The sequence below is a fragment of the Bos indicus x Bos taurus genome, chromosome 19 (genome assembly GCF_003369695.1).
Source record: "Bos indicus x Bos taurus breed Angus x Brahman F1 hybrid chromosome 19, Bos_hybrid_MaternalHap_v2.0, whole genome shotgun sequence".
Classification (NCBI taxonomy): Eukaryota; Metazoa; Chordata; class Mammalia; order Artiodactyla; family Bovidae; genus Bos; species Bos indicus x Bos taurus.
This window is the reverse complement of record NC_040094.1, coordinates 46,560,429-46,586,410: the sequence shown is the minus strand read 5'-3', so window position 1 is coordinate 46,586,410 and position 25,982 is coordinate 46,560,429. Positions and strand designations below refer to the sequence as shown.

At 38.7% G+C, this 25,982-nt stretch overlaps 1 protein-coding gene across 2 annotated transcripts in view; it reads left to right on the top strand.

The window, feature by feature from the left end:
- Positions 1 to 25,982, top strand: part of NSF (N-ethylmaleimide sensitive factor, vesicle fusing ATPase) — a 148,199-nt gene that overhangs the window by 61,338 nt on the left and 60,879 nt on the right. For both annotated transcript variants that reach the window (XM_027517364.1, XM_027517365.1), the window contains exon 9: positions 13,231 to 13,430. In XM_027517364.1, the coding sequence (XP_027373165.1) occupies positions 13,231 to 13,430 (200 nt within the window). The remainder of the gene's footprint in view (positions 1 to 13,230; positions 13,431 to 25,982) is intronic.

Genomic DNA, 25,982 nt, shown 5'->3' with positions numbered 1-25,982 from the left:
GAGAATGGATGATCAAAGACCTGACTGCTTAAATGGGGTCCAAGTTGTGTTTCCATTCTTAACTATTTCCTTTTCTTAAAGATTTGGTAAGTGCCCCGCTAAGCAAATGTAGATGACTTGTTTTAGAGGCTGATTGACAATCTTTGAAACAAACAGAAAGCCCTCCTATATTATGAATTGATGGAAGTTATGCTCCAAGTCCTCCTTGTATGGATGGAAAATTGAAGGATAAGTTGAACAGAACTAAGAAAATACTCATATAATTCTAGAAGTTGGAACTGCGCAAACTTTAAAATAAAAGACTAAATATTAGCATTAATTTGTGATTGTGTTTTCTGCAAGTGCGTGCACGATTTAAAAATAAGCATTCAAATCTGGTTTGCACAACTGCAGAGAGCGGCTTGCAAGACTTGTGAATATGTCCTGACTCGCCGCTATTCTGTTGATAGCCTCCCTGTTTTGGCAAACATGGCAAATCTGTCTGCATTTGAACTGGAAGTTATGTGGGATTCCCCTTTAAACATCACCAGACCGACTTCACACTTCTCTCTCTCTCTCTCTCTATGGATCGCGTTTCCCCACGAAATAAACACTCTTTATCCTGATGCTAATTTGACAGCAGTCCTAATTTATTCTTATTCTGCTTACTCTTGTGTAAAATTAGCATTTGCCCTAATTTTTTTTCCTCTTTTGGTTACCTAAAAGTTGACAATTTTTCCTCAGTGCGGCTTGCTTCTGATACAATCTCAGGAAAACAAAGAAAATTCACTGCTTTTTAAAATTGAAGAGATTAATAAATGCAGATTTTTTACGTTTATGGGTACTATTTCAAAGATTATAAACAGCAAACATTACTGTTTATTAATTTTATTGTAGAAACAGGCTGTTCTTTTTCATTGAACTATCTTAAGAAAAGAGGTTATAGTTAGTACATTAAGATATCTTACACATATTTTCATGTATTATTTTCATCAGAGGGGCTACATAAGCTTTATTATAGTGGATAAGGTCTTACTCTGTTTAGACTTTTAGATCAAAAGTCATCCATGCTAATCGTAGCACACACCTTAAAGCCTCTTAAAGTTGTCCCCACCAAAGTTTGTATGATTATAATCACTGAGTAACAATACATGGGGCTCAAACAGTGTTACACATTTGTACGTGGTTGGAGAATTGCTCATTTAACTAAGAGAGTGAAAGTTAGAATCAGAAGTGTATATCATACTGCTGCTGCTGCTAAGTCGCTTCAGTCGTGTCCGACTCTGTGCGACCCCATAGACAGTGGCCCACCAGGCTCCCCCGTCCCTGGGATTCTCCAGGCAAGAACACTGGAGTGGGTTGCCATTTCCTTCTCCAGTATATCATACTAAGCTACCTCAAACTAAGAGACAAAGGATGGGCAGTGGTTATCTAGCATTGCAAATGTCCTTTTGGGTGAAATACCCAGAAATAGCCCAAGCTCATCTTAATAGAACCAGATCATCCCAGGTGAGTGCCACAGAGTGGCAGCTTTCTAATATCTGATAGTTAAGGACTGTAAGAATCGGTGCAATTGGGGTGATAAGGGGAACTTTGAAGAAGAAACATGCTTATTATAATAGAACAGGTTGGGGAGAGAGATGTTAGAAAGGTGTATACATGTGAAAGTGATAGTCATGGTAGCTTGATTTTTATGGATGGAGCTACATATTGACCCTTAATGAGGTTGGAAGGCTTGAGAAATTGGTATGAATTGAATCTTGCTTAAGTCATAAGAGGAGCAGGGAGGATTGACTCTGATAGTAATCCACCTGGAAAGAGAGGCTAAAGCTACAGAGAATCCTGCCCTGCTGAACACTAGCAAAATCTTTGTGAAACTGCTGTTACAACTCATTTATTACAGTGTTAATTTGGATTTTGAGGTTCATCAGTGGAATGAGTCCTGTAATTTGCAGTGTCCCAGTGATGATGGTGTTTTAGATAAAGTGTTTAAGGGGCCAGATGGTCACAGTAGTCAGTCTCAGAAAGAATTTCACAAGCAAGATCTTCATTTATTTTCAGGCTTTACAGTCACCTAATGGCACCCCACTCCAGTACTCTTGCCTGGAAAATCCCATGGATGGAGGAGCCTGGTGGGCTGCAGTCCATGGGGTCGCCAAGAGTCGGACGCGACTGAGCGACTTCACTTTCACTTTTCACTTTCATGCATTGGAGAAGGAAATGGCAACCCACTCCAGTGTTCTTGCCTGGAGAATCCCAGGGATGGGGGAGCCTGGTAGGCTGCCGTCTATGGGGTTGCACAGAGTCGGACACGACTGAAGCGACTTAGCAGCAGCAGTGATTTAATTCTCACCTACCAGTTGGCAGTCTGGTTGGATCTCATAACTCCTGCGCAGCAAGGTGATAAAAAAAAAAATAAGCTAATATTAATTAAGCCTATTTATGAGCTCTTTCTTGGAGAAGGAAATGACAACCCACTCCAGTGTTCTTGCCTGGAGAATCCCAGGGACGGAGGAGCCTGGTGGGCTGTCGTCTGTGGGGTCTCACAGAGTCGGACATGACTGAAGCAACTTAGCAGCAGCAGCAGCATGAGCTTTTTCTAAGTGCCTTAATTGTCATAATAATATTCTGATGTAGTTGCTATTATTATTTCCAGTTATAAGTGGAAGAACCAGGACTTGAACCCAGACAAGCTGACTCCAGAGCACTCACTCTTGAGTCTAATACAAAAAACTCTTATTCATTCTGAGATTATATGTCCATCCTACCTTTTGATAGTACAATATATTTTCTTAGATTAAATGGTGGTGATAGAAGATGTCAGGTTTGATATTTTTGTTTGCTTAAGAAATCTTTACCTTGCAAAATAAAAGCTAAGCAACCCAATGACAACACTAATCTCCAGTTGTTGTTTTTAAAGAAGTTGTTTAGCTACAATAGCTTTAGAAATCTAAGTCTGAGAATCAATGGTCAGAAAAATGGGACTCTGAGTTAGTAATTTTTAACGTTCTGTTGAGATTTTTCACATGATTTATTTTCTAACGCGCTTAAACCAGTCATTCTTCACCTATCTGGTGCCTGACCACAAGCTGTACTTTCATCCATTTGACAAATATCCACTGTGAAATATAATTGAAATTCAGCTTTGCGGTTCATATTCTAGCAAATCATTAAAAATTCCTTATGACAAGAGCTCTAGAATGAGATACAAACCATCCTTACACTAAATTATTTACAGAATATAGTCTTACAGTGAGTTTCCAGTGTCATATTTGCTTAAATCCTTAGTAAACAATGGCATTACCATTTGCTGTATTTATGTTACTGGCATTTAACAGTATTTGTACCTTTATTAATAGCTTTTACATAATGATGTAAAATAATAGACAATAATAGGCATTAATTTTACAATAATAGACATTGATACTTTTCATTGTCCCTAACATATGGAGAACAAAATGGAAGAGAACAGGAATAGCCCTGCTAGAGAAGAATGAACAGGGGGGCCAGATAAAGAACTTGTCTGGCTTACTTGCTCCTCTAACTGTAATCTTGATTGTTTTATTTTTCTGTGTGTCACTGGTGACTTTAGTATCCTTGTTGGTGATTTGTCTAACAGTCTATCTTCACAGTTCTCCATTTAACTTTTCTTTGACTCCATCTCAAACACTCACTTTGGTCATACCCAAGACTGCACCATGACTAATAACCACGACTTTGGGGGTCTCAGTTTTAAGCCTCTTGCTCTCTAGCCACCTCCCATTTCCTCCTTGCTTTCTTTTAGCCTACATCTCACCCCTACTCCAGCAAGTTCAGTCCTGTGGGACCTTCCAGTTAATTTACTCTGTCACTTCCCAGCTGTTTTGTCATCTCTACCCAGCTTAGATTCCGTGGTCTACCACCCTTACCCGCCTCTGTGTGTGCTCAGTTGCATCCAACTCTTTGCAATCCTATGGACTGTAGCCTGCCAGGTTCCTCTGTCTGTGGGATTTTCCAGGCAACAATACTGAAGTGGGTTGCCATTTCCTTCCCCAGGGGATCTTCCTGACCCAGGGATTGAACCCACATCTCCTGTGTCTCCTGCATTTGCAGTGGATTCTTTACCTGCTGAGCCATTGCAGAAGCCCTTTACCCTCCTACGGTACGCCCTTAACAGCCTTGCTCCTCATGTTCTGTGTGTCAAGTGTTTCTCAGCTACCTGCTTACTCTTGAATATGGCTTCAGAAAAACACAAAACCATGATGTTTGACCTCACTTTAAATTTAAGAACCAAATATCAAGCAAGCATCAGTATATCTTGGAATTAGTGTTTCCTGGCATTCCTTCTATATCCCCTTAGTCTACACCTGGTCTTAGCCAAGAGGCCTAGAAGGGATGTATTTCCTTAGTCTTGTCAATTTCCTTCCCCCCTATCTGAGAGGACTAGTTCATCTCCATTCTCCACAAACATCCAACATTACCTCTTGCTTCATTCCATCCTCACCAGCAGCTGATAATTTGGAATCTTTAATTTCACTGAGGAAAGAGAAATAATCAGAAGAGAACAACCTCATCTTAATGTAACACTTGTTGAATGAGTCAAAGAACACAGTCCCAAAACTTCATTTACTCCTATATTCAGATATAATTAGCAACTTAAATTCCAAAACCAAGTATATAAAGCCAGTTTTGGCCATTCTGAATTATGGTTTTCACTACCACCTTCCTTTATGGTACAATAACCAGGAGTGTTATATTTGTGCCTCATCCAGATAAAAATTAGGTGTTTTTAGGAAGAGATTAACAGAAGCAGTTATTAAAATAAGCAGTTAATTAACAACTCAGGAAATGAAGAGAAGAAATGCTTTGGCACTATTTTTTTTTTAATTTAATTTAATTTTTTAACTTTACAATATTGTATTGGTTTTGCCATATATCGAAATGAATCCGCCACAGGTATACATGTGTTCCCCATCCTGAACCCTCCTCCCTCCTCCCTCCCCATACCATCCCTCTGGGTCGTCCCATTGCACCAGCCCCAAGCATCCAGTATCGTGCATCGAACCTGGACTGGCGACTCTTTTCATATATGATATTATACATATTTCAATGCCATTCTCCCAAATCATCCCACCCTTTCCCTCTCCCACAGAGTCCAAAAGACTGTTCTATACATCAGTGTCTCTTTTGCTTATACTATTAGTCCATAAATTATGGAGGAAGGAGAAAAGATGCAAATGATTTAGAAATGAAAATTAAAGCCTCAAAATTTGTGGAAATTAGAGGGAGAGTGGTGAGAACAGGCCACGTGGTAGTTTTGGATTTGGGGATAGTTTGGGGTTTTTTTGTGGTAATTTTATTTACCCTGCAATGCTAAAGTTTAAGATTCAGTTTTGGAAAAAACAGTGGTTAAAACCCCAAAAGTCAAGATTCTTATGCCAGCTTTAATAAAATTTGTATTTACAGAACTGAGTAAGAACCTACACCTTACCTCACACTGTAAGTTGCTTATATAATTACAACAAAGAGGAGACTTCCTCAGCGACCTGACTTTCCTATGCTGAGTTCATTTACCCAGTGGCATCTGTCTGCTCAAGCCCACTTTCTCACACGTTTCCCCAGTTCCTCACGTTCTTTCCAAATTTTCACATGTTTACCAGTGCCATCTCCTCATCCTGCATTCTTTAGATGACCTCAGCCCCTACTTCAGGTGATAAACAAAACCCAGCAGGCGGAACCTCAGCTCACTTCCTCTTCTCTTTACTTCACTAGTCTCAGAAGAAGTTTCCTTGCACCTCTCCTTAAATCCCCTCTCTAGGTTGCCAGAGTTCCAGAAAGTGTTACCTCTTGTCTGTTCCTGCCTACACTACTTGACTTCCTTCTCCTACCTCAGCCCCAAATGATCTGACCTAGATCAGCATGAACCTCCTGATTTTTACATCACATGTTCTCTTTCCAGGCCTCATCCTCTGTCTCTGGAGCATTTGTCCCTCTTGTCACATTCCTCTGCTTAAAGCTTTTGGAGGCTTTTCATGTGCCCAGAGCAAACATTCAAAAATATTGAACCAGGAGTTCTGATACCTTTTCTAAGCTTTCAACAAGTCCTTTTTTTTTTTTTTAATTTTATTTTATTTTTTAACTTCACAATATTGTATTGGTTTTGCCATATATCGAAATGAATCCACCACAGGTATACATGTGTTCCCCATCCTGAACCCTCCTCCCTCCTCCCTCCCCATACCATCCCTCTGGGTCGTCCCATTGCACCAGCCCCAAGCATCCAGTATTGTGCATCGAACCTGGACTGGTGACTCGTTTCATATATGATATTATACATATTTCAATGCCATTCTCCCACATCATCCCACCCTCTCCCTCTCCCACAGAGTCCAAAAGACTGTTCTATACATCAGTGTCTCTTTTGCTGTCTCGTATACAGGGTTATTGTTACCATCTTTCTAAATTCCATATATATGCATTAGTATACTGTATTGGTGTTTTTCTTTCTGGCTCACTTCACTCTGTATAATAGGCTCCAGTTTCATCCACCTCATTAGAACTGATTCAAATGTATTCTTTTTAATGGCTGAGTAATACACCATTGTGTATATGTACCACAGCTTTCTTATCCATTCATCTGCTGATGGACATCTAGGTTGCTTCCATGTCCTGGCTATTATAAACAGTGCTGCGATGAACATTGAGGTACACGTGTCTCTTTCCCTTCTGGTTTCCTCAGTGTGTATGCCCAGCAGTGGGATTGCTGGATCATAAGGCAGTTCTATTTCCAGTTTTTTAAGGAATCTCCACACTGTTCTCCATAGTGGCTGTACTAGTTTGCATTCCCACCAACAGTGTAGGAGGGTTCCCTTTTCTCCACACCCTCTCCAGCATTTATTGCTTGTAGACTTTTGGATCGCAGCCATTCTGACTGGTGTGAAATGGTACCTCATAGTGGTTTTGATTTGCATTTCTCTGATAATGAGTGATGTTGAGCATCTTTTCATGTGTTTGTTAGCCATCTGTATGTCTTCTTTGGAGAAATGTCTATTTAGTTCTTTGGCCCATTTTTTGATTGGGTCATTTATTTTTCTGGAATTGAGCTGTAGGAGTTGCAAACAGTTGTTGCCTCTTCCCATTTCTGGTCTCTTGTCTGGATTACTTCTGTAGTACTCAGGGATTTTTAATTTGAATTCCATGCCTGGACCTCAGAGGATATAAGAATCTTCTCAAAACTGCATACAAATTTTTGTACGTGGGCATTTTTCTAGGGAGGTCCACTAGACTATTCCATGGGAAAAAAAGTAAGGGATAGAATGAGAGAACATGACATTTTAAACAAGTCAGTTCCACTGATTTCTCCTTCCTCTGTGCCTACCCTTTGCTATGTAGTTCCCTAACTCAGGGAACTGATCTCTGAGTAGTGAGGGGGCATGTAAGACATAAAGGGGAAAAAAAGTAACAGCAATCAGTACAGCTTGGCAGTCAGACAGTCTAGCGGTCAGAGATCAGAGGCTCCCAGCATCAGTGCTAGGCCTTCATGTTCTGGAGAAGCTCAGGGGAAAGCTGGGGCATCAGTAGGGAGGCAGCCTTCTGAGGCCTCTCGACCCAATTGTTCATGTGCTTCCAAAGGACTTGGAGGGATAGGAAGGCTTAATTGGCAAAAAACCCAAAGCCAGACAGTGAGGCAGTGTCCCCAGAAAAAGGTTAAGAACATTCCTCCAGCTAGACTCCCACCCTCTGGTCTTTGTTCTCTAGTCCTTCCTCTGCTCTGCCACCAGAGTTAGCTTTTAAACACACATCTCATTATGTAGCCTCCCTGATTAGAAACCTCTGGGTTTTTACAAAACAGATTAAAAACTCCTGGCATGGTGTTAAGGCCTGTCTTAGTTGGGAACCTGTCAACCTTGTATTCAGGCACTCACCTCCAAGGCTCCCAGCCACGGAAGGGATGACTGGCTGTCTTGAGAGGACAGCTTCTAGGTCCATGCCGCCGTGCCTGATCTAGTGATGGTCTCTGTCTTTAGGCTGCCATTTCCCTTCCTTTGCCCAACTAGGAACCTCAAGCCATCCTCCAAGGCCCAGACTCTGTGTTATCCCTTCCCCTGTGTCCATCCCTAATTTTCTGCCATCACCCTGGCAAGATCAGTCTCTCTTGGCTAGGTTCCAAAAACATTTCATGCACATCTCTGATAATGTCATATTATATTATAGATAACTTATTTTTATTTCTGTCTTTCCTACTAAATCAGAAATGCCCTGCAGGTATGGACTGCCTTTTTCATGTTTGTATCCCAAACACCTCGTTTCGTGCCTAGTCCAAACAGGAGCTTAATACACTTTTGTTGAATGAAATTACTTATGAAGAGTTTTATGACTCATTTAAAATTAGAGACCAATGCTTATTTAATAAGTTGAAAAAGCTATGATAATAATAGTAATAACAAAGTCCCATTTCCACTGCTTATTCAGGTAACTGCTTCCTTTGTGGAAGTGGATTTTTTAAAATCTTCACATGTAAGTGTATATTTTTTGATGTGCTTTCTTGGCATCCTAAAAAAGATGGTAGAATGATGGTTTTAATGCAGATTAGAGCTTTTATGACGTTCCTGTTGATGTTATATTGAACAGATTCTATAATTTCACAGATCTGTATTATAGATTATATATAAGTTCCATGGATGTGCATATTATCTCTTTCTTTCAAATTTCATGGTAATATCTTGTGGGTTATTCGTTTCATAACATCTGAGTTAATTTAATTCAAAACATATTAAATTGAGCATTTCCCACATACAAAAACAGAGTTACAGAGTTAAAAATCTAGTACTTAGATATTATGTAGTTTGGCCAAATTTGTAAAGTCCCAGTGTTTCCAAAGGCATTTTTTTTTAGGTATTTAAATTATCTTAGCCATGAAAGTAAATACTTTTGTGGAGAGCTTCAAATACAAAATGAATACTTTCAAACAAGAGCTTCAAATAATTTTTTTTTTAAAAATCATCTTCTTGCCCCCCATTTTCTCTGAGTTTTGTAGGAAAGATGTCAACAATTTACTTGTTCACCTATTTATTGAGTATATATTATGTGCTAGATATTAATGCTGAGTGTTTGCAATTCAGAATTGATGAGACAGCACCTGCCTTGAATAGTTCACAGTCTAGTAGAGAAGAAAGTATAAAGACAAATAATTGCAATTTAAACCTTGGAGAAGAGGAAGGAAACTCCTCCTCTGAGAACAGTTGGTGAAGTTGAGAATGGAGATGTCTGCAGATAAATCTGTAGATAAAGAAGCAGGGATGCAAAGAGAGTCTGGATATGTAATTAAGGTTACTAATAATCATGTCAAAAGATAGATTAACCTGAATTATCGGGGTGGGCCTAACATAATCACAGAAGGTAGCTTAAAGCAGAAGAGGAAGGCAGAAGAGAGAGATGTGTCAGAAAAAGAAGCTCAAGAGATCTGAAGCATAAGAGAAACTCAGTCACTCACTGGAGGGAGACCATGTGGAAAGTATCAAAAGAAAACAGGCAGCCTCTGGGAGAAAAGATGAACCCCCAGCTTGACAGCCAGCAAAGAAACAGGAATCGCAGTGTTACAGTCACAAGGAAATGGATTCTATCAACAACCTGCATATACTTGGAAACTGATTTTACCCAAAACCCCACTGACTCACACCTTGATTTCAGTCTTATGAAAAATGGATCTGAGCTACCCAAACCCACTCAAACTTATGACTTAAAGAACTGTTAGATAATAAATTTGCAGTGTTAAAAAAAAAAAAAAAAAAAAAGGAAGCAGGGAGCTAAACAGAATTCATACTTGATAGATTTTTTTTTTAATGTGCAAAGTAGAAATCTAAATCATCCCTAAGAATTAATGACATGGGTAGCACTTGAGAAGAGAACAGTGACGATCTGGATAATTACTAAGGAGAATGGGAGATTAACAGAAACGAGTGAGGGGTGGCATACAATACTGAGGAAGCAGTGAGAGTAGAGCTGAAATCAGATAGCATGAAGCTCTTAGGATATCAGTCAGCATAGTGGTGTAATTTTCTCTGGTCTTGCTCTGTGGCCAATGTTTAGGTGCAGTAAAGTCATATTGTGTTCAGGGCTCCTGAGATAGGTATAACAGAAATGTAAGAATGCCGAGGAAGCAAGAGTCCTTGAAAGAAAGTATGGCTTAACTGGAAGGAAGTGTGGTTAGGAGGAAGTTGAGGAACTTGGAGAAGGTTAAGAGACTGGAGATGGGGCTAAGCTCTGGTACTTTGTAGGTGTGAAGCATGTCTTTGTTTTCTCCTTTCTGGGTTTTCTCCCCTTGTGCCTGTTTCATTCCCACCACCTCCATTTTCCTCTGGTATGGTTTTTTACAAATAGTTTTAAGTCAAACAGTAGTGCTTGGCTTAGGGTGGAAGATTATGAGCCAGTTTCCAGAGTTCCCAAAGAAAGGCAATGCCAAAGAGTGCTCAAACTTACCATACAACTGCACTCATCTCACACTCTAGTAAAGTAATGCTCAAAATTCTCCAAGCCAGGCTTCCACAGTACGTGAACGTGAACTTCCAGATGTTCAAGATGGTTTTAGAAAAGGCAGAGGAACCAGAGATCAGATTACCAACATCTATTGGATTATCAAAAAAACAAGAAGAGTTCCAGAAAAACATCTACTTCTGCTTTATTGACTATGCCAAAGCCTTTGCCTGTGTGGATCACCACAAACTGTGGAAAATTCTGAAAGAGATGGAAATACCAGACCACCTGACCTGCCTCCTGAGAAATCTGTATGCAGGTCAGGAAGCAACAGTTAGAACTGGACATGGAACAACAGACTGGTTCCAAATAGGGAAAGGAGTATATCAAGGCTGTATATTGTCACCCTGCTTATTTAACTTATATGTAGAGTACATCATGAGAAACACTGGACTGGATGAAGCACAAGATGGAATTAAGATTGCTGGGAGAAATATCAATAACCTCAGATATGCAGATGACACCACCCTTATGGCAGAAAGCAAAGAAGAACTACAGAGTCTCTTGATGAAAGTGAATGAGGAGAGTAAAAAAGTTGGCTTAAAGCTCAACATTCAGAAAACTAATATCAATGGCTTCTGGTCCTGTCACTTCATGGCAAATAGATGGGGTAACAGTGGAAACAGTGATAGACTTTATTTTTGAGGGGCTCCAAAATCACTGCAGGTGGTGGCTTCAGCCATGAAATTAAAAGACGCTTGCTCCTTGGAAGAAAAGTTATGACCAACCTAGACAGCTTACTAAAAGCCAGAGACATTACTTTGCCAACAAAGGTCAGTCTAGTCAAGGCTATGTTTTTTCCAGTAGTCATATGTGGATGTGAGAGTTGGACTGTAAAGAAAGCTGAGCACCTGAGGAAAAAAAAAGCTGAAGAATCGATGCTTTTGAATTGTGGTGTTGGAGAAGACTCTTGAGAGTATCTTGGACTGCAAGGAAATCCAACCAGTCCATCCTAAAGATCAGTCCTGGGTGTTCATTGGAAGGACTGATGCTGAAGCTGAAACTCCAATACCTTGGCCACCTGATGCGAAGAACTGACTCATTTGAAAAGTCCCTGATGCTGGGAAAGATTGAAGGTGGGAGAAGGGGACAACAGAGGATGAGATGGTTGGGTAGCATCACCAACTCAGTGGACATGAATTTGAGTAAATTCTGGGAGTTGGTGATGGACAGGAAGGCCTGATGTGCTGCAGTCCACGGGGTCACAAAAGAGTTAGACATGACTGAGCGACTGAACTGAAGTGAACTTCCAGAGTTCACTTCAGATGTGTCCCAGTAGATTGGATCCTGAGGGTGCCTGGTGGTGTTGGCCTCTAGGAGAAGCTCAAGGCTTATCCCCTTATCTCCTTACCCCTTATGCCCCAAGGGTGGGAGAAGGGCAAAGACATTTTATAGGCTACAGTTCTTGAAACATGAACTTACTCTTGATGAGAAGGTTAATAATCTAAGCCTTCATATGTTTCTACCAAGTTCCCCTTGTCTCTAAAAGTCTAACCATAAGCATAGATCTCATCACTTTCAAGAATTTAAAAGGGAGTCCCTTTTTGAAACAAAGAAGCAATGGCCATACAGGCAACACCAAGTATCTTCCTCCTCAGAATCTAAAATTTCTAGTTAGAGTTGGTTGAATCTTGTGGTTTTCTTTATGTGAGTCATTAAATATATTGTCATAATTTTCTTAAAGATACAGTTTTTTAAGGTTTCATTCCAAATGAGAACATTTTCCATAAAAACTTAACTATATTCCATTTCCAGAAAATTTCCTGTTCACCTGTAGTTTTGAGTGTAACACTTGAAATCTAAGAATTTATTATTTCACAGAGTGCTTTTTTGGTGTAGTATAAAGAAACTCATAAGAAAAGAGTCAAGCATCTTAAGTGTGAAACTGCAAGATAGGTGAGAATTCCTAGAGTGAATAAACAGAAACCAAAGTTCCTCTTAATTTTCAGAAATGGAGTAAATGCTTGCATAGAGTGAGCTCAAGAAATTCTAGGGAGTCTTAAGTCATTCAGTCTTGCTATTTTTTGTTGTTAATGATACCTTTAATGCATTTAGCAATGGTTGCCTCAAAAAGAATTGAACACTGTTCTTTGGAAGCTTCATTTTCTTCTTGGTGGTTCTAAAAAGCAGGTTTCTCACTTGGCATAGTCCTGTGAAATAGGGCATTCAGCTTTATCCACAAAGTCTGTAACATCCATCTGGATCCTGTGGATTGCTCAGTCCCCACCCAACTCAGACATGTCTGCCCTTTCTTCTAGTACTTGTATTGACAGGCAGACCTGTAATTTCTATGACTAAGATATAGTTTCCATAGCTATTGTATCATAATAGATTTGTGTTGAGTTAAATTTGCCTGAAAACAGATCTCTTTTTCCCCTGCTAGCTTTAAAGTGAAGGATAATGAAAAAGAAGTAATAGTTCCTAATTAGGTATTTAAGTCAAAGAGACATTTTCACAGTTAAAAGTATTTGTTCTAAACTAAATCATAATTCAGATATACTTTTCCAAAGACCTTTAATTGGCAGCTTTCCCCCTCAACTATTGGTACTGGTGTAGGAATTGTTTGTAGAATATTCTATTTTAAAAAGAGCTTTAGTTTGTTCTTGTTATGTTTATAGCACCTGGATATTAATGTATGTTAATGCAATTGCTGTATTTTTCCTAACATGCATATGAAGAAAGGAAATCTTGATGTCTTACTTACTTAGTTGATGTAAGACTGTTCTCTTTTCCTTTTAGGCTGCAAACATGTTAAAGGCATCCTGTTATACGGGCCTCCAGGTTGTGGTAAGACTCTGTTGGCTCGACAGATTGGCAAGATGTTGAATGCAAGAGAGCCTAAAGTGGTCAACGGGCCGGAAATTCTCAACAAATATGTGGGAGAGTCAGAGGCTAACATTCGTAAACTCTTTGCTGATGCTGAAGAGGAGCAAAGGAGGGTAATGCTAATATAATTTAGTAAAAGTTTGTTGTCATTTATGTGATGATTGAAACCCAAAGTTCTGGTGTAAAACATGTTGCCATAATTTACAGTTTGAAGAAATTGTAAGTAAAATTTATTTAGAACCGAGTTATGTCACTAACCTGGGATTATGGGAGAGTTACATGTTGTGAGCAGATGTCAGTATCCACATGTTTAGAATACAAAGATGGATGGTGATATAAGCCAAAAGTTTTCCCAGAACATATCATGAATATCTTTTTAAGTGACACTTTTGTTTCACATTACTTCTAGAGTCTTGAACTCATTTATCATAAAAGAGAGAAGTTAAATCCATAAAGAGACTTATAGAATTATGTATGTGTAAAGTTCTTGTGCAGAAAGCTAGTTTACTTACCACTGACCCAACTCAGCTGTAGAATGACAGGTATAAGCTGTTAGGTCACAAAGGAAAATTTGATTTGGATCTTAGAAAAATAAAATAAAATTAACTAAAAATCAAACCAGAGTTTACTAATTAGGATGGCTAATTTTGTGTTAGTTTTCTGGGCCCTAGGGTGCCCAGACATCAGTCAAACATTGTTTTGGTTGGGTTGTGTTTACCATTTGAATCTGTAGACTAAGTAAAGCAGTTGTCCTTGCTAATATGCCATCAGTTGAAGACCTGAAAAGAAGAAAAAGGCTTACCCTCACTTGAGTAAGAGGGAATTTCCTTTTGCCTGACTGCCCTGAGCTGGGACATCAGTTTTTTTCTGCCTTCAGACTCAAACTGAAACACCCACTCTTCCTGGCTCTCAAACTTACAGGCCTTTGGATGAGAGAGCCACACCATTGGCTCTCTTGTGTCTCCAGCTCACCCAGTACAGATAGTAAGACTTGTCAGTTCCCATAATTCTGTTAACAAGTTCCTTATAATTAATCTCTGCTGCTACTGCTACTGCTAAGTTGCTTCAGTTGTGTCCGACTCTGCGACCCCATAGACGGCAGCCCACCAGGCTCCCCCGTCCCTGGGATTCTCCAGGCAAGAACACTGGAGTGGGTTGCCATTTCCTTCTCCAATGCATAAAAATGAAAAGTGAAAGTGAAGTCGCTCAGTCATGTCCGACTCTTAGCGACCCCATGGACTGCAGCCTACCAGGCTCCTCCATCCATGGGATTTTCCAGGCAAGAGTACTGGAGTGGGTTACCATTGCCTTCTCCAATTAATCTCTAGATAGGTAAAAAGATAAATCTAGGTCTAGAATAAATATATTTTTTTAAAGCACCAATAGAATAGATAGAATACATCTATAGATGTGTTGATTCTGTTTCTCTGGAAAACCTTGACTAATATACTAGTATTAATGTATTTGTTTCATTAAAGAAAAGTTGAAAAACAATGTCATGAGATTTCTGGTTCTGGAAATACAGTAGACTAGAAAGCATGAAAACATACAAAAATCTTCAAATGCTGGGTAAAATATAATTAAAATATTTTCAGAAGAACAGTTGAGCTCTCGGGAAAGAAATGTCTTCATAAATTAAAAGAAAACTGGAAATTAAAGTGCTAAAGATAATGAGCTTCCTTTTTTGGTGCTGGTAATGTGTGCCTTTGAGTTTTAGCATCCACTAGCTGACTCATTGGCAAAGTCCCTGACACTGGAAAATATTGAAGGCAGAAGATGAGGGCGTCAGAGGATGAAATGGTTAGATGGTATCACTGGTGCATTGGACATGAACTTGGGCAAACTTTGGGAGATGGTGAAGGACAGCGAGGCCTGGCATGCTGTGGTTCATGGGTTGCAAAGAGTTAGACATGACTGGGTGACTGAACAACAACAAGGGGGCATAAAATGAGCCCTTGAACTTACTTAAGATGTGGACTAGGAACTGGGACCTCCTAAGTGACGGTATCATCAGTGGAGAGAAATGACTAGAAATTATTTCCCTACCAACAGAGAAATGACAGAATTGTTCAACTATTTGCCTGGGTTCTAGAGTGGAAGCTAAGGAATCTCACATTCTAAACCATGGGTCTTTGGCTCACGCTTAGGAGGTGGCGGGGGGAGACGTACATATGCACACCACCAATATACTTTGAGGTCCCCAAATTGGGAAGTTAATTTTAAAATGAATCCTGGATTAATGATCCCACATAGAGGTGTTAGATAAAAGAACACCCCAAAGGGTCCTCCACCAAACCCAGGCTACAGGAGCTTCTCACAGGGAAAGCTAAAATATTTCCAATAAATAGAAACATCATCAAAATTTAAAACTCAGCAACTAGGTTCAGCTGGAGAAGGCAATGGCACCCCACTCCAGTACTCTTGCCTGGAAAATCCCATGGACGGAGGAGCCTGGTAGGCTGCAGTCCATGGGGTTGCTAAGAGTCGGACACGACTGAGCGACTTCACTTTCACTTTTCATTTTCATGCACTGGAGAAGGAAATGGCAACCCACTCCAGTGTTCTTGCCTGGAGAATCCCAGGGACGGGGGAGCCTGGTGGGCTGCCGTCTGTGGGGTCGCACAGAGTTGGATACGACTGAAGCGACTTAGCAGCAGCAGCAGCAACTAGGTTCAGCATAAGCAGTAGCTTCAGCTGAAGAGAGAAGTGATAAACAGAAGAATAGATCTAAAGAAATCACCCAGAATGTGGCACAGAGAGATACAGAGATGGAAAGTATGAAAGAGAAATTGAGATAACAGAACTAAAATAAGAAACCCAAATAGAATAGTATAGAGGCAATATTCAAAAATAGAGTGGCTGAAAATGTTCTAGAATTGATTTTAAAAAAACTTAGATTTATAAATACCTAAATTCATGTAGCCCATGAGTTCAAATGGGAAAAGTAAAAATTAACTTATATGTAGATGCGTTGTAGTGAAACTGGAGAATGCCAAAGCAAAAAGAGAAATGTCTTAGTATTAGCAATGAAGAAATGATGATGACATCCAAAGAGATATCCATTATGTTGACAGTAAAGTTTTTAACAATAGCAAGAGAGATCAGAAAACAGTGGAAAGATATCTTCACAGAGCTAAGTGAAAATAACTGTCAACTTAAAATTTTATATCCAGTTTAATTCTCATTCAGGATTAAGATAGAATGAAGGTATTTTTTCAGATAAAGTCTAATAGAATTAACTATTAGAAGTTTCCAACAAGTCACAGAAGCTTGTTGGAAGAATGTGAAGCAGGATGTACTTGAGACTGAAAAATATTGAACCTAGAAGGAGTGGATTGGGTACTAGAAACAATGGTGAGCAATGAAATTGGTGAAAATGTAGATAAAATGTGGAACTTTAACTTCTGGTAGTTGCAGATTAGGTAATTTAAATTGTGCCTGCCACTGAACACTACCAGAAAGGCTCAACGAAAAGTTTTATTTATTTATTTTTTTGCTTGGAGGCATCAAGAGCGTACAAGATCTATGGGGAGAATGGAGGCCCAGGGGGAAAAGGTCCCAGTGTATGGGGTCACTGTTCCTCTGGAGAAATGAGCCAATTCTGGAGAGAGTTGCTAAACAGCTCTGTAACCCTTTTGACTGGCTAGTGAGTGAATGTAAGGGGAAAAGAGATTAGAGCCCATGGCCCACAAAGAGGGGACTCTTGATGAACCTGCTCACTTTTGAGTTGGGACCATGAAAGGCTACACCATAGGAGCAAATGTTAACCAGAAGTAGACATGTTCTAATAGAGGCTACAGATAAGCTTTGAATTGTGTCATTCTCTAAAATTAGTCTGAGGGTTCCTAAACGATTAGTGACCCCGGCATTTGACAGAATTGTACATCCTTCCTGGAGTAAGATAGTGTCATGTAAGGTCATAAACTGCTTCTGTAGTTTGCAAATGCAGTGCCAGGCTTATAATCAAAAGGAATCAGATACACAAAGACGTGAACACACACAAAGAAAAACAAAAGATGATAGAAATTGGGCCTCAAGATATTGGAATTCTCAGGTATAGTATTTTAAGTATACTTACCACATTCAGAGAGAAAAAAGATTGAAAATTATGGCAGAGCATTGGAAAATGTTACAAAAAAAATCAAGTGGAAATTCTGAGAATGAGAAAGTAAGTAAATTAACTCATATTGAAGCAACAGATTAGACACATCCAAAGAGAGAATTAGTGAACCAAAAGATGTTAAACGAAAATAACCAGAAACAAAGGATGAAAGGCAATAGAGATAAAACCATAACAAGGTCTAGTGCACATATTTAAATTTCCAAAAAGTCAGGAGAAAGAGAACAGAGCAAAAGCAGTATTTGAAGAAAAAGAGGTTTAGAATTTTCTAAAACTGATGAAGAACATCAGTCCATGGGTTCCAGCATATGAACCTCAAGCAAGAGAAATACCAAAGAATTCTGCATGTATAGATGATCGTTATTAAACAGCTGAAAACAAAAAAAAAGAAATCTTAAAAACAACTAGAGGAAAAAAGTGAATTATTTTTCAATAAGCAGAAATAGATGGCACTTGTCTTCTCAGTGACTTAGCTGGTAAAGAACCTGCCTGCAGTGCAGGAGACCTGGGTTCAATTCCTGGGTTGGGACAATCCCCTGGAGAATGGCTACCACTGCAGTCTTTTGGCCTGGAGAATTCCATGGACTGTATAGTCCATGGGATTGCAAAGAGTCAGACATGACTGAGTGACTTACACTTTCACACTTTGTCTTCTCAACAGAAACGATGAAAATCAGAAATCAGTTAAATGCCTTTTTTTAAGAGAGTAACTTGTCAACCTAGAATTCACAGTCATATAAATATACAATAAATTACTGTATTATAATAAAAGTAAACAGACTATGGCAACCTATGGACTATATAGTCCATGGAATTCTCCAGGCCAGAATACTGGAGTGGGTATAGCCCTTCCCTTCTCCAGGTATCTTCTCAATCCAGGGATCAAACCCAGGTCTCCCACATTGCAGATTCTTTACCAGCTGAGCCAACCAGGGAGACCCAAAAATGTTGGAGTGGGTAGCCTGTCCCTTTTCCAGTGGATCTTCCCAACCCGGGAATTGAACCAGGGTCTCCTGCATTGCAGGTGGATTCTTTACCAGCTGAGCTACCAGGGAAGCCTGGCTGTACACATAGCTATTCATATTTGTAGATATCACAAATGAACGTTGAGCAAAAGAAATCAGACAAGAAAGGATCATCTGTGCTGTATGATTTCATTTATATAAAGCTCCACTAAAGTATAGTGTTTTATGATACGTGTTCCTTACTTGGTAAAACTATAAAGGAAAGAAATAGTTACCATAAAAATCAGACTGTGGTGCCTTTGAGGCATGATGGTTGAGGGGTGTTGGGGAATGGTGGTAAGGAGACACTGCAGGATGCTGGCACTATTCTAGTTCCTGTTAAGGTTACATGGATGCTCATTTTGTGACAATTCCTTCAGACATACATACACATTTGGGGACATTTCCCTCTGGGTATGCCTTATTTCACAATAAAAAGGTTTAAAAGAGGAAAATTTAATAAGCTTTCAATGTACAAAATGATGATGATGATCAGTACATATATATTTTAAGGATAGAGCTAAAATACAGAACAAACCATGTGGTAAGTGGGTTGAATTCATATAGGATCCTTGTATTATTTGGGAAGAAGATGCTGATGTTAATTAACATAAAACTTAAGTCATATGTTTATATGAAAATTGTATATAGTTCTCAAGCTTTTCAAGGCATAAGGGGGAGCTGAGGAAGGAATAAATAAAACTCAAATACTTAACAAGCAGGAAGGGAATAACATGACTCAAAGTGTGAAGACACTGAAAATGTAACTTTAAAAAAAGATTTAACTTACAACAGCAGTCAGAATGATAAGATAACTAGGATTAAATCTTAACAGGAAAAATAAAGGATAAAATTATAAACAGTTTTGAATTTTCAAGAGCTAGTAAATGGTAAGATAGAACATGTTCATATGGGAATCCTAACATATCATAAAAATGACATTTCTGCCCATATTAATCTGTAAGTGCTTTTCCAGTCAAGTGTAACATGAATTTTTTGGAATTTAACAACTTTTTAATTTGGATGCTTGAAGTGTCATGGAAATTTTGGAGAATAATGAAAACTTACTTATTCAGGTATCAGAACTTACTGGAAAGCTGTAGTAATTGAAACAATTTCTTTTTTCCTACATTTTTCTTTTGGGGGAGGGCTGTGCTGGGTCTTTGTTGCTTCAAAGGCTGTTCTCTAGCTGCAGTGCATGGGCTTCTCATTGCATGGCTTCTCTAGTTGTGGAGCGTGGGCTCTAGGCATGTAGGCGTCAGTAGTTGCAATTCCTGGGCCCTACTGCGCGGGCTCAGTAGTTGTGATGCACAGGCTTAGTTCCTCCACAGCACGTGGGATCTTCCTGGACCAGAGATTGAACCGTGTATCCTGCATTGACAGGTGGATTCTTTCCCACTGAGCCCCCAGGGAAGCCCGGTAATTGAAACAGTTTTATATATGCATGTAAAAACAGACCGAAGAAACTGAGGAACATAAGAAGAACTTATTATGTGAAAAGTGGCAATACAAATCAGAGGGGAAATAGTATACTGTTCCATAAATGGGACTGAGATCATTGTCTTTGTGGAGAAAGATAAAGTGTAGTCCTTATCTCACTTCATACAAAATTACAAAATGGATTTTCAAAAAACAAAATTAAAACTTACAAAAGAAAAGTTTTAGAAATATAGGGAAAAGCTTTAAGAATTGATGCTAGGAATGAATTTCTTTAATACAGAGAAATCAAAGACATGGAAAAAAATGTTAATTTGGTTACATTGATATAAAGAAAATTCTTTGTCAAATTACACTAAATACAAATGTCTCAAACTAGAGAAGATATTTAAAGTCCATATAATCCACAAAGAATTGGCATCTTCTATAATGAATTCTCTGTAATAACTCCTATATAAGAAGTAAGAGGCTCTATATAGTCAGTAAAAACAAGACCGGGAGCTGACTGTGGCTCAGATCATGAACTCCTTATTGCCAAATTCAGACTGAAATTGGAGAAAGTGGGGAAAACCACTAGACCATTCAGGTATGACCTAAATCAAATCCCTTATGATTATACAGTGGAAGTGACAAATAGATTTAAGGGACTAGATCTGATAGAGTGCCTGATGAACTATGGATGGAGGTTCCTGACATTGTACAAGAGACAGGGATCAAGACCATCCCCATGGAAAGGAAATGCAAAAAAGCAAACTGGCTGTCTGAGGAGGCCTTACAAATAGCTGTGAAAAGAAGAGAAGCGAAAAGCAAAGGAGAAAAGGAAAGATATAAGCATCTGAATGCAGCGTTCCAAAGAAGAGCAAGGAGAGATAAGAAAACCTTCCTCAGTGATCAGTGCAAAGAAATAGAGGAAAACAACAGAATGGCAAAGACTAGAGATCTCTTCAAGAAAATTAGAGATACCAAGGGAACATTTCAGGCAAAGATGGGCTCAATAAAGGACAGAAATGGTATGGACCTAACAGAAGCAGAAGATATTAAGAACAGGTGGCAAGAATACACAGAAGAACTGTACAAAAAAGAGCTCCACGACCCAGATAATCCCAATGGTGTGATCACATACCTAGAGCCAGACATCCTGGAATGTGAAGTCAAGTGGGCCTTAGGAAGTATCACTACGAACAAAGCTAGTGGAGGTGATGGAATTCCAGTTGAGCTCTTTCAAATCCTGAAAGATGATGCTGTGAAAGGGCTGCACTCAATATGCCAGCACATTTGGAAAACTCAGCAGTGGCCACAGGATGAGAAAAGGTCAGTTTTCATCCCAGTCCCAAAGAAAGGCAATGCCAAAGAATGCTCAAACTACCGCACAATTGCACTCATCTCACACGCTAGTAAAGTAATGCTCAAAATTCTCCAAGCCAGGCTTCAGCAGTACGTGAACCGTGAACTTCCAGATGTTCAAGCTGGTTTTAGAAAAGGCAGAAAACCAGAGATCAAATGGCCAACATCCGCTGGATCATGGAAAAAGGAAGAGAGTTCCAGAAAAACATCTATTTCTGCTTTATTGACTATGCCAAAGCCTTTGACTGTGTGGATCACAATAAACTGGAAAATTCTGAAAGAGATGGGAATACCAGACCACCTGAACGTGCCTCTTGAGAAACCTATCTGCAGGTCAGGAAGCAACAGTTAGAACTGGACATGGAACAACAGACTGGTTCCAAATGGGAAAAGGAGTATGTCAAGATGCGCAAACCCCATGACCCATGAGTGCTCTACTTCAAGACAACTACCCTAGAGAAATACTCTTGCACTTATGCACAAAATTACACGTATCAGAATGTTGGTTGTACTATATGCAGTTGGGGGAAAAGTAGAGACATCTTGATTCTTCCCAGTAGGAAATAGAATATCATCTTAGACATTAAAATAAATAACAGATGTACGTGGGCCAATATGAATAACACCAGAAACATAATAACATCTTTTTTTTTAATCTAGTACTATTAAACTGTCATTTTATACTTTTTCTGATTTTTTTTGGTGGTAAAAATAAGTTTTAAACATTGCCTTTATAACAGCCCTTCTCCTGCTTCAGATCTATTTGTTGGGTGTTTAATCATTTCAGTTTTACCCAAGGTGGTTTTCTCCCCTGCATTCCAATAAGTTCTTGTTCATATTCAGGTTTCCAGCTGTCTCAGCTGCATTGGGTCCTAGTATATTACTGCAAGTCTAATAACTGATCTCAACTCTTCGGACAGTCCCGGAGCCAATTCAGTTTTGCATTCATCCCTTGTGTCCTTGTGTCAGTTGCTCAGTCGTGTCTGACTCTTTGCGATCCCATGGACCATAGCCCACCAGGCTCCCTGTCCATGGAATTCTCCAGACAAGCATACTTGACTGGGTTCCCATGCCCTTCTCCAGGGGATCTTCCTTACCCAGGGATCGAACCCAGGTCTCCCACATTGCGTTCAGATTCTTTACCGTCTGAGCCACGAGGGATTTCATCCCTAACACTACAGTAGTTTTTGTTTCAAATATCTTTGTACAGCTCAAAATACCACGAAAAATAGTCATTACCATTTCTATCTGGATTGAAAGAACTCCTTTTTAAAAATTACTTGTAAGTTGATTTACAGATCATTTACAAACATAAAAATAAAGGGAAGCAAAGACTATTAAACTATTTAATAAGAGCTTAAATATAGAAAACTAAATTTTTATCCCATATTTTCTTGATTTTGGAGACATCTATTGACTGATCGATAGATACTAATATATATCCAAAATGGGCAGGACCCTCTGAATGTAACTGTTCATCAGTTGTCATGCATGAACTTGTACACTGATTGTAAATTTCAAATGATATCCCTCATAGATTATAGTTCATCATTACTTCTGGTTCTTCTACTTGTGTCATCAAGACAATACTTGAAGAATTTTTTTTTAATTTGGCTTATAATTTTTTTGAAAAGAGGATGGCCATCAGACACTGTAATTGCAAAATATTTTTCTTTTTAGGTTTGTATACAGCTTTTTAATGACCAGTCTAATTTTTTAATGTCTACATCATCTATTTCTTCTTGGTATTTTGTAATACCTGCCTTCAGCATCTGTTGTCTTATTCATCCTTGAGTTTGAGACAGTTTATTAGGATACCATCATCTAAAGGTACATAGTCAGATTTACTCAGATGATCCATTTCATCATCTTTCTTAGCATCTCAGGTGCTGCTGTCTCACTCTTGGTATTCATCTAGATTTATCCAATAGCAGAATGTTTTCCTCTGTTGATTTTCTTTTCTTTGCCGTTACAGCCATAGAATAAAAAAATCTGAACTGTGTTCAGTTAAAGCTAAAATCATGCAACAAAGATAGTGGATGGTGTCTAGACTTCTTTTATACCTTTTTGAAAGCAGATATAATACTTTGGGCCACACAGTAAAAATGCTGAAAATTGATGTTATCTGATATTTATTTCACTATTGCATCATCCTTCAGAGAAATACCTCATTCTTTCATTTTTTTATTATTTTAATCTTTCTTTAGCATAATTAGGACTAATTGATGAGTAATGATGACATAATTTCTAGAATGTTGAAATAGCATAATATATCTTGTTGCTAAGTCACTTCAGTCGTGTCTGACTCTGTGTGACCCCATAGACGGCAGCCCACTAGGTTCCTCTGTCCCTGGGATCCTCCAGGCAAGAACACTGGAGTGGGTTGCCATTTCCTTCTCCAATGCATGAAAGTGAAAAGTGAAAGTAAAGTCGCTCAGTCATGCCCGACTCCTAGCGACCCCATGGACTGCAGCCTACCAGGCTCCTCTGTCCATGGGATTTTCCAGGCAAGAGTACTGAAGTGGGTTGCCACCGCCTTCTCCGTAATATATCTTAGATTTATAAAAAAGATCCAATGGATCCATACAGTAATTGGAAGATAGAATGAATTTTATTTTATTTTGACTGTGCTGCCTAGCTTGTGGGATCCTAGTTTGCCTATCCAGGGATCTCACCTGGGCCCAGTGAGTGCAGAGTCCCAATCGCTGGACCACCAGGGAGTTCCCAGAATGAGTTTTGTTCTATTTTTTAAAAAACATGATTTCTGAAACTTCTCTGGTGGTCCAGTGGTTAAGACTCTGCACTTCCAGAGCATGGGGTACAAGTTCAATAACTGGTTGGAGAACTAAGATTCTACATGCCATGGGGCATAGCCAAAAAATAAATAAATTTCCCCCCTTTTTGTTCCTGTAGCAGACTTCTAGGGGAAAAAAACATGCGATATCAATTTTTATAAATACTAATACTGCTTAACAAAGAAAATTAAAAATAAAAATTGTGTTTCTAATGGACTCTAATGGTATACTGAGGATTAAACATCAGGTGCAGGTGAGAAGCATTTTATAAGATCTGTTGTGATAGTTTCTACATAACCACGTAGGTATCATTGTTGCTGATTTGAAACTTGCAGACAGTTTAAATATGACACTTAATAATCAAACTGAGTTGGCAAAGAATTTCTAGGCAGGTATTAATCATAGCTAGGTTTTTCTGAAATACTTTTCTCAATTCTTACACCCAGAAATGGCTTGGTGTATTCAGCTAATGACCCCATGGAGAGTATATATGTGTTACATAATAAAGAAAAGCATCACCTCTGTGATTCTGGACGGACAAGGCTGACAAAGACGAACACTTGCATATAGGTCAAACTAGCTAAATATAGAACAGCCATTTTCCAAGGCTGTTGCCAGGGGCTCAATGGCATCAGCTGTTTCTGTGGGGGAAGACTTTGCAGATAAGAACAGAGCTAGAAGTCAGTGAATTGAAGAGGATTGCATTATGCAACTTTAAACTTTTTGGTAAAGGGTTTATTGATGATTCAACTATATTAATCTGTGAACATTAATCTTGACATCTTCCTTACCCAATTCCTAATTTATTACAATAAGAACTTGCCTTTATTTAAATAACGCACCTGTAGAAATTGATGTTATTGTACTCCCTAGGTTGGGGGAAGGGACCTGATGACAAGTCTCAAGATTAGCAAGGTTCTGAAAAGGTCAGAATTGTACTGAATTATGTTTAGGGAAGATTGCTCCTGTGATCATTAAATCAAACACAGTGTTCTTATTGTCTCTGGCTTCCCTTCCATACAGATGATTTTTGAGGTTGGACTGAGAAGGAAGTCATGATTCCAGTGGTAACATAAGGCACATTGACAGCAAAATTCATACATTATAACAGCTTTTTGTTTTATGCTGTATTGACAGACAACCTTGAATAAAGGTGTCTTTAAAAAAAATAGCATAAAATCTCACAGCTTTTCAGTCACAGACAGGAGTGTCCTTGTCTTTTATTGAAGACAACAAGAATTAATACTGTACTGTCTAGAATTTTTTGGCAAAGCTAAGACTGTAGTTTCAATTCTTCATTCTCTATCTTCTCTACAGATAGAAAGGTGAATAGGTTTTGGTGTTGAAGTTTTTTTAAGCAACAAGCTATCATTTATCTTTAGATAACTGTTCAATAAATAAGGCAATAACTGAGAAATTAAGTTATTTTTTCAGACTTTAGTTTTAAAACATTGTGGAAGGAGAACAGTTTGTAAGTTATATTCCGGAAAAAAAATATAATGAAGCTTAGTTAAATTTTGAAAACCTTGATGAACACATGACTGTCATCTTGCATAAGAATGCATTAAAGAATGAACAGTATTCCAAATAATGAATAATAGAATGTGTGATAAGATGTTATATTTTTTATTATGAAGTAAAACTAACTTTTCTGAATTTTATGAATTTTGATGTGTCCCCTTTTATGAATTTTGACATGTATAGTTTCATGTAATCACCAAAATCTAGATGCAGAACATTTACATCACCTCGCAGGATTCACCTGTGCTGTCCCTTTGCTAATAACTCTTGGTAACTACTAATTGGTTGTCTATCCCTATACTTTTGCTTTTTTGAGTGTCATATAAATGGGACCATAGTATGTAACCTTCTGAGAATGGCTTCTTTCACTCAGCATATTGCCTTTGAGCTTTCATCTTAGTTGTCACATGTATCAAACATCCCTTTGTACTCTTGAGTAATATT